This window comes from Hemicordylus capensis, chromosome 3 (assembly GCF_027244095.1).
Source record: "Hemicordylus capensis ecotype Gifberg chromosome 3, rHemCap1.1.pri, whole genome shotgun sequence".
Taxonomy (NCBI): Eukaryota; Metazoa; Chordata; class Lepidosauria; order Squamata; family Cordylidae; genus Hemicordylus; species Hemicordylus capensis.
In genome coordinates, this window is record NC_069659.1 from 68,214,448 (window position 1) to 68,228,448 (window position 14,001).

At 40.7% G+C, this 14,001-nt stretch overlaps 1 protein-coding gene across 2 annotated transcripts in view; it reads left to right on the forward strand.

Moving 5' to 3' along the window:
* Positions 1-14,001, forward strand: part of VGLL3 (vestigial like family member 3) — a 40,912-nt gene that overhangs the window by 8,706 nt on the left and 18,205 nt on the right. For both annotated transcript variants that reach the window (XM_053312952.1, XM_053312953.1), the window contains exons 2-3: positions 4,220-4,475; positions 10,924-11,421. In XM_053312952.1, the coding sequence (XP_053168927.1) occupies positions 4,220-4,475; positions 10,924-11,421 (754 nt within the window). The remainder of the gene's footprint in view (positions 1-4,219; positions 4,476-10,923; positions 11,422-14,001) is intronic.

The following is a 14,001-nucleotide window of genomic DNA, read 5'->3' on the forward strand; positions in this document are numbered from 1 at the left end:
CAATTTTCTTTCTAGTGTTTTAAAAACAAATAAACCATCTGAATATTGTTGAGATGTGCTATGTGGGAAATGTCATTTTTTAAAAATTCAAAGAATAGTGTCTAGAAATGTAGTTATTTAACCTGAACTATCTAGTAGACTAACAATCCATAGAGTTAATGCAGGTAGTTTGAAGGAGCCTGGCACTATAATTTTGTGTCCTGCCCCCCACCATCCTATTCACTCTATACACTTGGAATGCCTGAAAAGGGCTTCTATATTCAGAGCCTTAAAGAGAATTACCTGGCAGAAATCACCATTGAGAAAGACAGGATCCAGGCTGTCCTGCAGAAGGACAGCTGCTGTATTAGAAACCTAGTTGTATTGTAGTGAAATCAATGAGCATGCTTCTTTATAACAGCATAAACAAAAAGTAAGGTTCCTCTCCTGATAAATTTATAATCAAGATTAATATTTTGTTTCTTAGTTTTGTGTTGTAAGTTTAATTTCTTAAAATATCAATAACAATTGTAAAATTTACCTATAACACCACACCTACTACTACTGGTATTTATATACCACTTAATTTTTGAACTGGTGCTCAATTTTAAAATTAATTTTAAAAAAATCATAAAATTAAATTTTGCCATAAAATCATTGGTGCTGCATTATACATATCGTTGGTGCTGCATTATGCATATCGTTGGTGCTGCATTATACATTTGAGTAGACAGAAATGATAATCTTTTATCAGTGTACTCGAGACTGGCTTTAGGAGTGAGTGAGCTGGGCAATTGCCCAGAGCGCCTACTTGAAGGGGATACTGAGCTGAGCTTGGTGGCCTGCTGTTTGTTGGATGAGTTGCCTTCAGTAAGCTAAAAAACAGCTGACACTCTGACTGCTGAAGCGTGCATGCTTCGAGAGACTCTGGAGGTGTGACAGGAGCCCTTATGCAACTTCCCCTTTCCCCCTGCATGCTCACTGTTGTATAAATATTCTTTTTAGTGCTTTGGAGTTGCTCTGCAAGATTGGACATGTGTTACACTTGGAAGCTTGATGGCTCTTGTACAACAGTGTGCGTGTAGTGGGGAAGGGGGATTTGTGTGAGAGCTGCTGTGGTCAGCCAGATTTTTTTGGGGGGCGGGGGCACAATTCCTGCATCTGCCTCCTATTCACACACTTCTTGCCACACCCCAGCTGCCTCCCCCCGCCCCTCATGCCTTGCCCCGCTGTGACATTAACCACAGGTGTGCAGGCTGGCTATCTGCTGAGTTAGGGTTGATTATTTGCTGGTCAAATGACCAGCCCCTGGGCCAGGGGTTAATGGGTCAGCAGGGCAAGGGCGAGAGAGAAAGAGAGAGAGAGAGATGGGGGGAAGAGTGTGACTGGGAGGCAACTGCAGCAAATGAGCTGCTCCCCAGTCCATTCCCCACCCACCCCCAGTGGCTGCAACTGCATGTGGTTCCTCGAAGTGTGCACATTTTGTTAGGATGTAGTTGAATAAAGGGTTAAAGTTCTATAAGTGGGTGCCAGCTACAAAAATGAACTTCCACCAGTAGTTAGGCGGGGTGGGGGGAGGTGTCTGTGTATTCTAGGACTGGCCTTGATGTACTCAAAGAAGTGCATTGATTAAAAGGATGTGAAACTGTCAGAAAAGAAGCGTTTCTTACATGTGTACTTTGGAGATCTGTACTTCTGATGGTATTCACACAGCCTTTGGGAGTTTAATATATATAACAGTTGTAGTAAACATCTAGATTGTAGTAAACATATAGATTTTTAGATTGTGAGCCCTTTGGGGACAGGGGTCCATCTTTTTTGTTTATTTCTCTGTGTAAACTGCCCTGAGCCATTTTTGGAAGGAAGGGCGGTATAGAAATTGAATTATTATTATTATTATTATTATTAATAATAATAATAATAATAATAATTATTATTATTATTATTAATAGGAGGAGGAGGAGGAGGAGGAGAAATGCAGGCTGAGAACTGGTCTGTAAGCAGGTCACAACTTTATTGCTTATAGCTTACTTGAATTTGGTGTAATTTTGGCAGGGACACTTTGTTGCTGACAGCCCATCTGCTGGCAATGAAGAAAAATACTGTGACCTGGGAAATGAGAATGGCGTAAATCAATAGTCAGCATGACACATGGATGCTGCCTGCCATCATCATCCTGGGTTACTGCCCATAGTTCCCATGGCTCCAAAATTCTGAGGACCCTGGAAAGCAGTCCATCTCAACTAACCTTCCAAAGAATGGCTTCTGTCTAGTGCCCATGTGCCCGTTAGAACAAAAAACATAAACCTATAGGCAATAGGAGGGAATAATTTCCTCTGAAGAAGGTATACTAATAACCCATACTTAAGGGCCAAATGGGAGGAAAGGCAAAAGGCAAATAAGGTTTCTCCCTTAAACCAGACTTCTGTTTATTCTCCAGCAGCCATCCAAAGTGAAGCCTTCACTTTGCCCCACACAAACTGAATTGCTTCTTTGCCCCCACGCAAATTGATTAATGGCATGATTGACAATCATACCCAAGTCAAGCAGCCCTTGGTTTTGCAGCTCACCAGTCACACCAGTTTCTCGGATCTCCTCCCAAGTCAGGCACAAAGGGTGCCCACCACCAGAGGGCAGAATCTGAGCTTCCTGGAAAACATTTAAGTGGAACATCTGAAAAATATGTTCCATGAAAAATTGATCTTCACACATATTTATTTTGACATTTTGGTTTGATTTGAGAGAAAAAATGGGAATAGATATCTAGGGGCTTCCATCCAACACTGCCTTTAATTAGTTTTTGTCTTTTCTTGTGACTTTTAAAATGGTTTGTTTATCTCACACCAATCTCATCACATTTAAATCATCTTTTATATGCAATGTTTTATAAATTGGTGTTATGGAAAAATTGCAACATTTGCTTGAATGAGGGAATAACACAGATTTGTTTTGTGTCTTTGGCAATGCTCTATGCTAGGATTTTTTCTTCTTCTTTGAAGGGTTTAATTTTGCTACCCACATCTGTGTGGAGTAGCACCCTCCTCCACAAGTGATACTGAGCCCAGGTAGAGCCCAGTCATAAATGGAGGATAGTGGAGAATGTCCAAAACTAAATTATAATACTAGAATATTTTATAACTCCCATTGTTCAGAAATTAAGGACTAATTCTGCAGCTCTCATAAAGATAACAAGTCATATTACAACCGTTAAGCAAGGAAATATTAAGCAACTAGAAGTACAACCCCCTAAGCATGATTACTCAGAAGATTTGTGTGTATAGGATTGCACCATAATAAAATGAGTTTGAGCCACTTGCTCCATATGACACCAGAGCTAGCGTGGTGGTGTTTGTATACTGGAGAGAATTTAGGATACAGTATTGTTTCCTAAATTGCATATCTTACTTTTCCTCCTTTAAATTTTGTATCCTACTTTCAGGGTGCATGTGTCCTGCTCCCTCCCCCCACTTTCTGGCTACACTTCTCTTTCTCAATAAAGATCTACCCTACTTAGCACCATCTACCTTAATCATTAGGTAAAGCTAAAGTGTGCTGTCGAGTTGATGTTGACTTCTGGCGACCACACTGGCAACCATACTGGTGACCACACTGACTACCACACTGTGGTATTCTTTGGTAGAATACAGGAGGGGTTTACCATTGCCTCCTCCTGTGCAGTATGAGAAGATGCCTTTCAGCATCTTCCTATATTGCTGCTGCCCAATATAGGTGTTTCCCATAGTCTGGGAGACATACTAGCGGGAATCTGAACCAGCAACCTCTGAACCGGCAACCTCCCTGCTGCTCATTGATTTTCTTGGGGGGGGTGGGCAGGGCAGATCGGTTTACTTGTTCTTGCTTCTCTGCCATCAACAGACTTATGCTAACTCTGTGGGGAGGGGAAGAAGAAATATAGTTGTGGGAGGGGGGCGTAGATATAGTAGCAGGCTTTCAACTACTTTTGAATCAGCCAGAAGGGCTAGTTTTCTCTTCTTCCCCTGGAATTGACAAACAGCCAAAGAGGAGATATAGTGGGAGCACACATTGGCTACTTGTATGATACCACTTAGACAGCAGCTGCTTGGGTCAAGCAGTTCACTTACAGAACAGGTGGTCTGGCCCAGAGTAACATTTTTATCAGCTTCCCTAGTTGAATTAATGTTTGTTTCCATGATCTGCAGGTAGTGATGCATGTTCTTAACTGTTTCTCTCTCTTTCTCTTTTTAACCCATTATACCAGAATAAGTTAGCTGTATACAGCAAGATGCAAGAATCTCTAGAAGTGACCCTTCCTAACAAACAAGATGAAGACGAAAAAGACCAGCCTGCTGAGATGGAGTACCTTAACTCTCGCTGCGTCCTTTTCACTTACTTTCAGGGAGACATTGGATCAGTGGTGGATGAACACTTCTCAAGGGCTTTAAACCAAGCCAGCAGCTTCAACCCAGAGACTGTCATTTCAAAAAGCAAGACAGGACTCAACCATCTATGGAGAGGTAAGGCTTAGAAGCAAAAATTTAATTCAATCCTAAACAGGATTTTATGCAGTTGATTTTGTGACCACATACGTTTGCATGTTTTTTGTACATTTACACAACTTTTTTTTTTTAAAGCATAGTTTCACATCCAACACCTGGAGGAGATGCAAACAAAGAGGGTTCAGGTCTAGAACCAGTGTCAATGACATCTGCATGGCCACATTCAGTTAGGATATTCTCTAGAAAACTGTAATATCTCAGGGTCAAAATGCACATGACATGGAAGCTCAGTGATTGTCCATATTCTTCTTTTCCTAATTAGCAGTCTCAGGCAGCTGCTTTGAAGATCTGAGAAGTGGGACTGAGAGAGGGGATATAACCCCTCCCTCCCAAGTCATAGCCTCAGTATAGAGTGATTTAGATTGGAGAGATGGCTTGGGTAGAAAATATTACATCCATTTCCCCTCAATTTTGGGAAAGCCCTGTACAGTTGCTAATTCAAGGGCGGTGGGGCAGGCAGACCTCATTGTGGCAGATCTATGATTATGGACCTCCAGTGTCTCATTAGTTTGGCTCTTCCATTTTAATTCTACAGCATCAATTCCGGGGAATGGGAGAGTGTTCTGTGGACAACACAATAATGTCATCAATGAAAAGTTATGATTTCACTTTCCTATCTGCAGGATGCTATAGAGACACAATGCAAGCATGGCAGTCATATCAAACTTCATAGTTTGATAGAGGTGTTTCTTCTGTCTAAAAGAAACTGGGAAGCACAGCTGCTAAGGATACAGACTGACATCCTAACTAATGATGTGCTGCTGCTCTGTGAGATGCCCTGGTGCTACAAACAAGTTCCAGACTAACACAGCACCAGTACTCATGGGTCTGTGTATGTGAATTTTAACCTTCCCTTTTCCTGGAATCCCTCTGTGTCACCTAAAAAATGTCCCTGAAGGCCACATGATCCACAGCGTAATATTTTTGGGTGACAAAGAGGGCTTCTGGGGGAATGGGAGTGCCAGTTCTGTGTGAATTGATCCCATCCATTGCACCAGCGCATCACTGGCACTTTGTTAGCATGGCTTTTCCAAACATCATAGGGTATTTATTGTTGCAGAATAGATCTCAGATTTGATCACCTGGGTTGTGATGAAATCGAGTGATGAAAAAATAAATATTGTGACCTCACATATCAGACAGGTGGGATTTGCTTAATATGAAAGAATTAACAATGTTCTTGGATGGTGAGAGAGCAGTAGATAGTAAGGATTTGACTTCATACAGCCAACTGAAGAATAGCAAAAGTTAGAATTAGACATCTAACTAGACATCTGATTTTTCAGTGAGAGATAGTGAAGCATGGGCTTACCTTCCATTGAAATCAACAGGATATAGCTTATACAAGGATATAACTTGGATAAATAGAGATAGAAATGACAGAAAATGTGCTTACTTTAATTACCTTCAGGATCTTAATCAGCCATCTGGAGCAGACTATTCAAACATGAATTCTCAGGTGACACTAACCAGGGTGGAGGACTCTTTTGACAAGTAGAAATGTTTATAATGCCAATATATCACCTTGCCAGATAGATGTTGTTGTCAACACTACAGAGAATTGCAGAAAAGAACAAAAAACCAAGGCCACCTTCACACATAAAGGCAGCCCGCAGGTCCAATGGATTTGCAGTTTGCCTCCATTCCCTCCCATACACTCCAGACAATATCTGATATGCAGTCTAGGAGACTGCAGAGGGGGAAGCATTGGCTGTGCACACAGGATGATGGACAGACCTTGGAGCCAATTAATTAGGAGAGGGGTAGGTGCTTTCTACCCTCAACCCCAGTTAGAACATGGCGGCGGAATTCGGACAACACAATGCCGCCTTCAAACCTGGGGTCTCGGCGGCAAAACTCACTATAGACCTAATGTACAAATTAGGGGGGGGGGGCTGAAACTGACCCACAGTACAGTTTCACAACCAAAATGAGTTGTGCAAGACATTAAATCCTTATTGGTTGGCTGTGTAAACATTATAACATTACACAAATATGTAACTATATAGTGCCAGAATGTTTTCCATGTATGTTGGTTATGAAATGAAGGTGTGTAACTTTAAGTCTGTGATGCTGAGACATCCAATCACACTCTTAAGGTTTCCAGAAATACTAAAAGAGAACAAATTGGTTTGGCTATGTTCCTTTCCTTTCTCCAGTTTGCTTTTTCTTTTCAAAGCTCTTTTGGGGGGGGGGGGGCAGCTGTTGCAGTCATCCTCATCAGAACATTTGCCCAGCTAAAGATTTTCTTCATCTTTGTGTTGTGTGTGTGTGTGTGTGTGTGTGTGTGTGTGTGTGTGTGTGTGTTTAAAGGCGCCTGGAACTCACTGAATTCAGTGGGAGTTACTTCCCAGTAAACATCCACACAGCAGTTTTCTGGGATACAATAAGCTACTTAGACGTGCATAGGCGGGTCTCTCAAGCCAAAAAGTTGGGAACTCTCCCGAATAGTCTAGAGCACTGATTCCCCAACCTGGGTTCCTCCAGATATTGCTGAACTACAACTCCCATCATCCCCAGTTACAATTTATTGTGGCTGGGGATGCTGGGAGTTGTAGTTCAGCAACATCTGGAGGAACCTGGATTGGGAACCACTGGTCTAGAGCATGCTTTGCTTGCCTAAGTGTACGCTCACAGTCTATCTTATGTTATACTCTGAGAACTAAGAGATATTTCATTTTCAACCAGGAAATAAGACACAGTAGCTGACATCCTGGCTAACAAAGTACGAAAAGTAGGGTCTGCAAGGACATAGAAGGAGCCCTTATGGAACTGCCCCAGTCCGTTGATGTCCACACTATTGTACAAGAGTGCTAACACTTCTACGCACTGCCCATGCTAAGCACTGCCCATGCTCTGGAAGTGCTGAAAGTGGAAACACATCACTGATTCTTTCTGGAGCGGGCAGCTGTAGAAAGATGTATTTAGGTTCGCACTGCATCTCACAGACTCGACTAATGGGCTTTTCATTAGTCAGGAATCAGGATGTCAGTCACTGAACTTTGTCATGTCCAGATGGACATCACAAGCATTCTAGTTAGACAGAAGGAAATGGAGTATCTCCTGAAATTATCCCATTCTTTCAGAAACTCCATGTGTCTCAGTTATGCTAATGCATATTTCTTGGCAAAGCATTCGTTAAGTAAAAAATTTGCTCATTTGTTAAATTATTTTTTAAAAAAAAATTAAAGGAAAAAGACTAATTGGAAGCAATTGGTAATTTTTTTAGGTTTTTGTTTTTGTTTTGGTCAGCAAAGCTCTTAAAGGTTAATAAAAGAAAACTGCATTTGAAATTTCCAGCTAGAAACATATGTTGAAAAAGTAGAAGTGGACGGTAGAGTAATCTTTCTGGAATGCCTTGCAGATAGAAGTCACACATATCATCATATACATTTGTACAGTGCCTACTTTGTGAAGACCTCATGCTTCATAATTCATCTAGAAACTTTGTTCTGCACCATTTTAGATTGTTTCCTTTTTTAATTGATTAATTCCCAGTTTCCCATTAATTCCCAGACTTTGAGACCCAGTTCAATGTATGCACATCATACATTGATTTCTCAGTACACGGGCCATCTGCATGTTCAGTGACCACATGGGGGAGTTGGCCCTGTTCCAACCTTCACATGTTCAGGGGAAGGTCTGAAAAAAAGTCATAAATGCATACAACTGTATATGTGACGTCTCAGTTTGTGCCATCTGGAACCCTGCAAAAGGCACATGAGAGAGCCTAAGCAGACACAGCTCTGTATAGTTCCTGCACTGAAAATGCAGGGATTAAAGAAGTAAAAGCAGGCACAATCTTGCTTTTCCCAGCCATGCATCCATATACATCCATAATTCAATATATTATGTGACTTTGATGGATCATTCAAACATGCAATTCATCAATTGATGCTGCAGTCATCACGTAATGGATATGCATGTGTGAATCATTCCTATGGCAGTTAAATTGTTCTGACATAATTCACTCTCATTTAAATCTGAAAATAAAGTTCAGGACCATTATAATATAATATAATATAATATAATATAATATAATATAATATAATATAATATAATAATATTATCAGGACCCCTGCTAACTGGGCAAAGAGGCACCTTTTACCGAGTGATTCTCTTTATTTAGCAGGGGGAGAGTAACTGGCCCTATCCACCCCCAGCACAGTACTTCCAGTGACTGTTGTTGGTGTGTGTCTTATGTTTCTTTTTAGAATGTGAGCCCTTTGGGGACAGGGAGCCATCTTATTTGTTTGTTATTTCTCTTTGTAAACCACCCTGAGCCATTTTTGGAAGGGCGGTATAGAAATTGAATTATTATTATTATTATTATTATTATTATTATTATTATTATTATTATTATTATTATTTATTATTAATATATTTTAACTCCAACATTTGATACTATCTACTTCATTTTGTTGGGAGATAGTACTGGAGCATGCTGTATGTTTTAATCTGAAGGCAGCTTTTCTTCAAGCTTAACTTAAGCCTCAGAAATAAATTGCAATTAAGAAGTGATTTAAGGCAGTCTTGGGGTGCCTATCTTAAAAACCATTTAAGTCAAAGGGAACAATCCTGTTGATTTCATTGGGGTCATAATTCTAAAGCTCCAATTCTTAACACACATTTTAGAGAGTAAGCCCCATTAAACAATGTGAGTCTTAATAATAAATTATAAACTACATATTTATGTATTTATTTTATTTATTTAATACATTTCTATACTGCCCATAACGCAGGTTTTAGCAATAGCAATAGCAATAGCAATAGCACTTACATTTATATACCGCTTTATAGCCGGAGCTCTCTAAGCGGTTTACAATGATTTAGCATATTGCCCCCAACATTCTGGGTACTCAGGTTTTGCATTTCTAACATAAAAATATGTTAGCTGCCCCATAACAAATTTTTCTCTGAGCAGCTCACAGCAACAAAACAATTAAAATATCCAATTAAAACACAGAACACAAAACAAATTACAATAGAAAATAGAAAATGAACTAGAAAAGAGAAAGAAAATACACACCATTTTAAAACTTTTTTAAAAACTCAATTTTACTTATCAGTAAGCATACATAAGATTGTGCTGTAACTAGGGTAAGTAAACCCCTCAGAGACCAAAATATAATGGTCCAGTCTTAAGGCAGCAAAATGTGCAAATATTGAAATCCTTGTTATTTTCTTGAAATGCTTTCAATCTAGGCATTTTAGATTTGCTGGTTAATCATGGTAGGGCCATCTTTCTCAGTTGATACACAGGATCTTTTAATTGATGAAACCATTTTTGTCCTCAAATGTTATTTATTTTGGCACAGGTTGAGTATCCCTTATCTAGACAACCGAAATCCGGAATGCTCTAAAATCCGGAAACCACCATAAGGCGTGCGCCGTAACAAAACAAAAAACAAAATGTTTCAGCTTACTCGCTTGCAGATTCCCAATTTTGCTGCTTTTAAACATGCAGTCAAAACTTACTTATTTCAGAAGGCTGTTAGTGACGGGTTTTGTCTGTAATTTTCTCTAGTTGCAGATCTGTTTTTATTGTGAAGCTTTTTAATCTGTTTGATGTTCTTGCTTTGGTGCTAGAGGGGAAAGGGAAATCCCCCCTCCTCCACTCCCTGCTCAGTTTGGTGCCTGCTCTGTTGGCTCCTACAAAAATAAAATACAGTAACCTTTCGTGTTGGTTACTGGATCCCATGTCCAAGATATCTCATTATGCAAATATTCCAAGATCCGGAACACTTCTGGTCCCAAGCAGTCTGGTTAAGGGATACTCAACCTGTATTTCTATGACCTTATTTCTTCCCCATAATTTCAAATTCATATTGTCATGTAATTCTGTCTTCCAAAACTTTTTGCCTCTTTCCAAAACTTTTCGCCTCTTTCCAAAACTTTCTGAAAAGGAATTTTGCTTTCAGTCTTTTCTTTCAATCACGGTCTTGGCAAGTATGCTAACAGAATGTGTGCCAGTATTATCATTTATATTCCAAAAGCATTAACCATACCTCAGAAGAATGGGATTTAAAATATGCAATTTCATAACACAATGGCATCAGACTTTTGCTTCTCTTATACATCAACCTTGGTTCTAAATCAGTCAGTTTGGTAGAGTTCCAAATCTACTTACAATTAAATAGTTTATGTTTTATTAAAATGTTTATAATCTAGAGGTTAAGTAACATCACTTTGGGAGTAGAACACTATTAGGTTTTTTAAAAAATATGCTTTTTTTCCTTTGGACTTCTCCATTTGTGGTGCTCTCCTGTGCTTCACAACTTGCTTTCATAATATAGTTACAATGTAACCGATATTCCATACCTTATGCATGTGAGCAATGCTCTTCTGTTACTTAACTTCTATTTAAGAATTTCTCTTTACTTACTTATGGCTTTTCTTTTAAAAGAGAACTCAACAATAGCAAGCCAAAGGAGTGGTTTCCCAGCTTCATTTTGGACCAGTTCTTATCAAACTCCACCTCCACCATGTTTAAGTGGAGTTCATCATGATTTTCCAGTTACTGCACCAGGCACCTTCTCAACAGCAGATCCTAGCACCTGGCCAGGGCATGCCCTGCATCAGACTGCTCCTCCTCCTCCTCCTAGCATGTCAGAATCTTGGCATTATCCATTAGCATCTCAGGTGAGCCCTTCATATGGACACATGCATGATGTCTACATGCATCACCATCCTCATGCACACATGCACCACCACCACCCAGCTCCGCACCTTGACCCACGGTACAGACCTTTGCTGATGCCTTCAGTTTGTGCAGGCAAGATTCCTCCACCACAGTGTGATGCAGCCAAGGCAGATCCTACTGCTGTCACCACTGCTACCTCAGCATGGGCAGGAGCTTTTCATGGAACAGTTGACATTGTACCAACTTTTGGGTTTGACTCAGGTAAGTTGCAACATGCTCTTGTCTACAGGTCATGTTATCCCAGGAAATATTTGTATAACTAAAATCCCAGGGTATATTTGTATAACTAAAATTTTCACCAAATAATAATTACCAAGTTTCATTGTGATCACTCTGTGCTCAAGGGAGATACCACATTCTAGTGAGCCCATTCACACAACCAAGAATTGGAGGGTAGGAGGCAGCAAACCCAGCTAGTACTGCCCACGAGAACCCATGGGAAGCCCTCCAACTCAATCCACTCTAATATAGGTAGTCCAGATCCTGTACCTGAGTTTTTTTACCAAGTTAGGATGAAAAGAGGAGCTGTCCTACCTCAGTTTTTCTTGTTTGTTAGACTTGTTAGACTTCTGGAGCTCCCAGTAGCCAGCCAACATGTTTGTCATAGAGTGCTGCAGCCAGAGGGGCCAAGCACAGGAGAAGTGCTGGTGCACGGAGGGCTGCCTGACTACTGTGAACATAATACATTTTGGGATAACTCCTTCGATCCTTGGAGGACCCAGCTCCCTTTTTCTGTAATGGAGACTGCAGCTGTAGTGATCATCTGGGTGGTGAGTTCTCAGACCCAAACTGAGGGTCTACTCATTTGTGGGGATCAGGGTAGGAGCTCTTCCCTCCCCCAAACTACCCCCAGATGATTGCGTGAAAGACCTTAGTATGTGTTTACATCATTCCTGACCTCTTTGAAAATGGATGTGGGGTCAAGCTGATTGAGAATTGTGTACCAATTTCTCTTCAGATATCTTAGTCTTCAAGGCAGATGTGAACAAACAGAAAATGCCAAACATAGGCAAGTTAAACCAAAGGCTTCATTTTGGCCAATAATCTATACATTCACCCTTGAGTGACAGAGAGCTAATACAATGATTCTTACTTCATCCAATACAGCAGAGCCTTGTTTGGAGTCAGTCTCTTGAAGCAGCATCCTGGATTTGTATCTTCTGTTTGTGTTGATCTGAGAAATTGTTGGCCTCTGCCATTAAAGCTATGTATCCATTGACCAGAACAATAACCCCAGTGCTGGCTGCTAGCATCAGCCCAAAATGCTCATCATTTATATGTAGCTTGGGTAGTGGGGTAAAGGAACGACTGATACTTCAAAGACTGACTGTATAAAGACAGTGCTGAAAACCTGTTAGTTATTTGGCAGAATGTCAGAACTGTTTTCATGTTGCATAAAGAGCCTTACTGGACCAGACTAACTATCTATCTAGTCTAGTACTGCTGTTTATGGTACCCAGTTCTGGCAACTGGTATTGCCAATATCCTTGGTGCTCTCAACTTAAAACGCATATGGCTTCTGAGCTTTATCAAAGTTAGGTATTGCTGTGATAAACACACAAGATTCAAAGGGGAGTTGCTTATTCCAACTGCAACTACCTGTACCTCTCCCAAAGAATATTGTGTTATGTGTCTGCCTTTTACATATATTGAGACAGCTGTTGTATAAAGTGTGGTGCTGTTCTCACTGATCCAACAGCTTGGCAAATGTGGCAACTCTATGAAGAACATTGGTCAGCCAGCTCCAGGCAATCCCTCTTACTCTAACCTAAACTCCTCTATTTTGCTGGATCTGAAGAAAGAATTATTGTTCTTATCCTTCCAGGCCAAGAATACAGAAGTGATACTCCTCCGACAGCGGGTGGGGGGAGAGACTCTTACCATTCTTGCTAGAATGCATGTGTCTTATACATGTGTGCACCTATGCTTTGAAGCTAAAATGAAGGAATTAATTAGAACCACAACTTAAAGTGTGAATAGTATACAGATTGCAGTATAGACCGTGCCAAAACATGTTAGAATACCCCAGAGGAGCAAATAGACTCTGAGACAAAAAGGTTTTTGAAAACTAAAGAAACAGCATTTATTTTTTTGCTGGCCAGAGGCACAATGTGAAAATATGGTATCTGGCAACCTTGGTGACTTGGAATGAAGGCAGCTCAGGGTGGGGGAGAGAAGGATGGGGAGAAGGTGGAGGTTGTGGAGGTTTGAGTAGCCTAGTGGTTGGAGGGCAATGAAATGTGGATGGAAAGCAGAACATGGAGAAAGAAAGTATCAAGCAGCTTTATACCTCATCTTTAGTCTGCTTCTTCATGAGCAAAGCCAAGGATTGGATCCCCTTGGGGGAGATAAAAAGGGTCCTTTCTCAAAGGTGCTGCCAGAGCAGTAAACAAGGAAGACAACTATATCCCTCACTGGGAGGCACCAGCTTATGTCCAAGGTTTGTTAGTGGCCAGTCAGGCACCATTGCACATACCAACTTTCCATGGCTGCAGGGAGAGCAACTCGGAAGCACAACAGTGCCAGTTCATGTGAAAGGTCAGGGCAGCAGAGTAGGGACTCTAAAGATTAGGGAGGGCAATTTACCAGGGCAGTCCTGAGGGGAAGCTTAGGTAAGGTAGATTGGAATTATGGAGCACTATTATTGCAAAAAATTACTATCTGCCAGAAGCCCATGCCTGGAGATAACACACAAGAATATGTATAGGTTTTTCCTTTTGAGGCCCTCTAGTAGGGATTGCGAAAGCACAAAGGTTTAAGGACAGAGGAAATTACTATAAT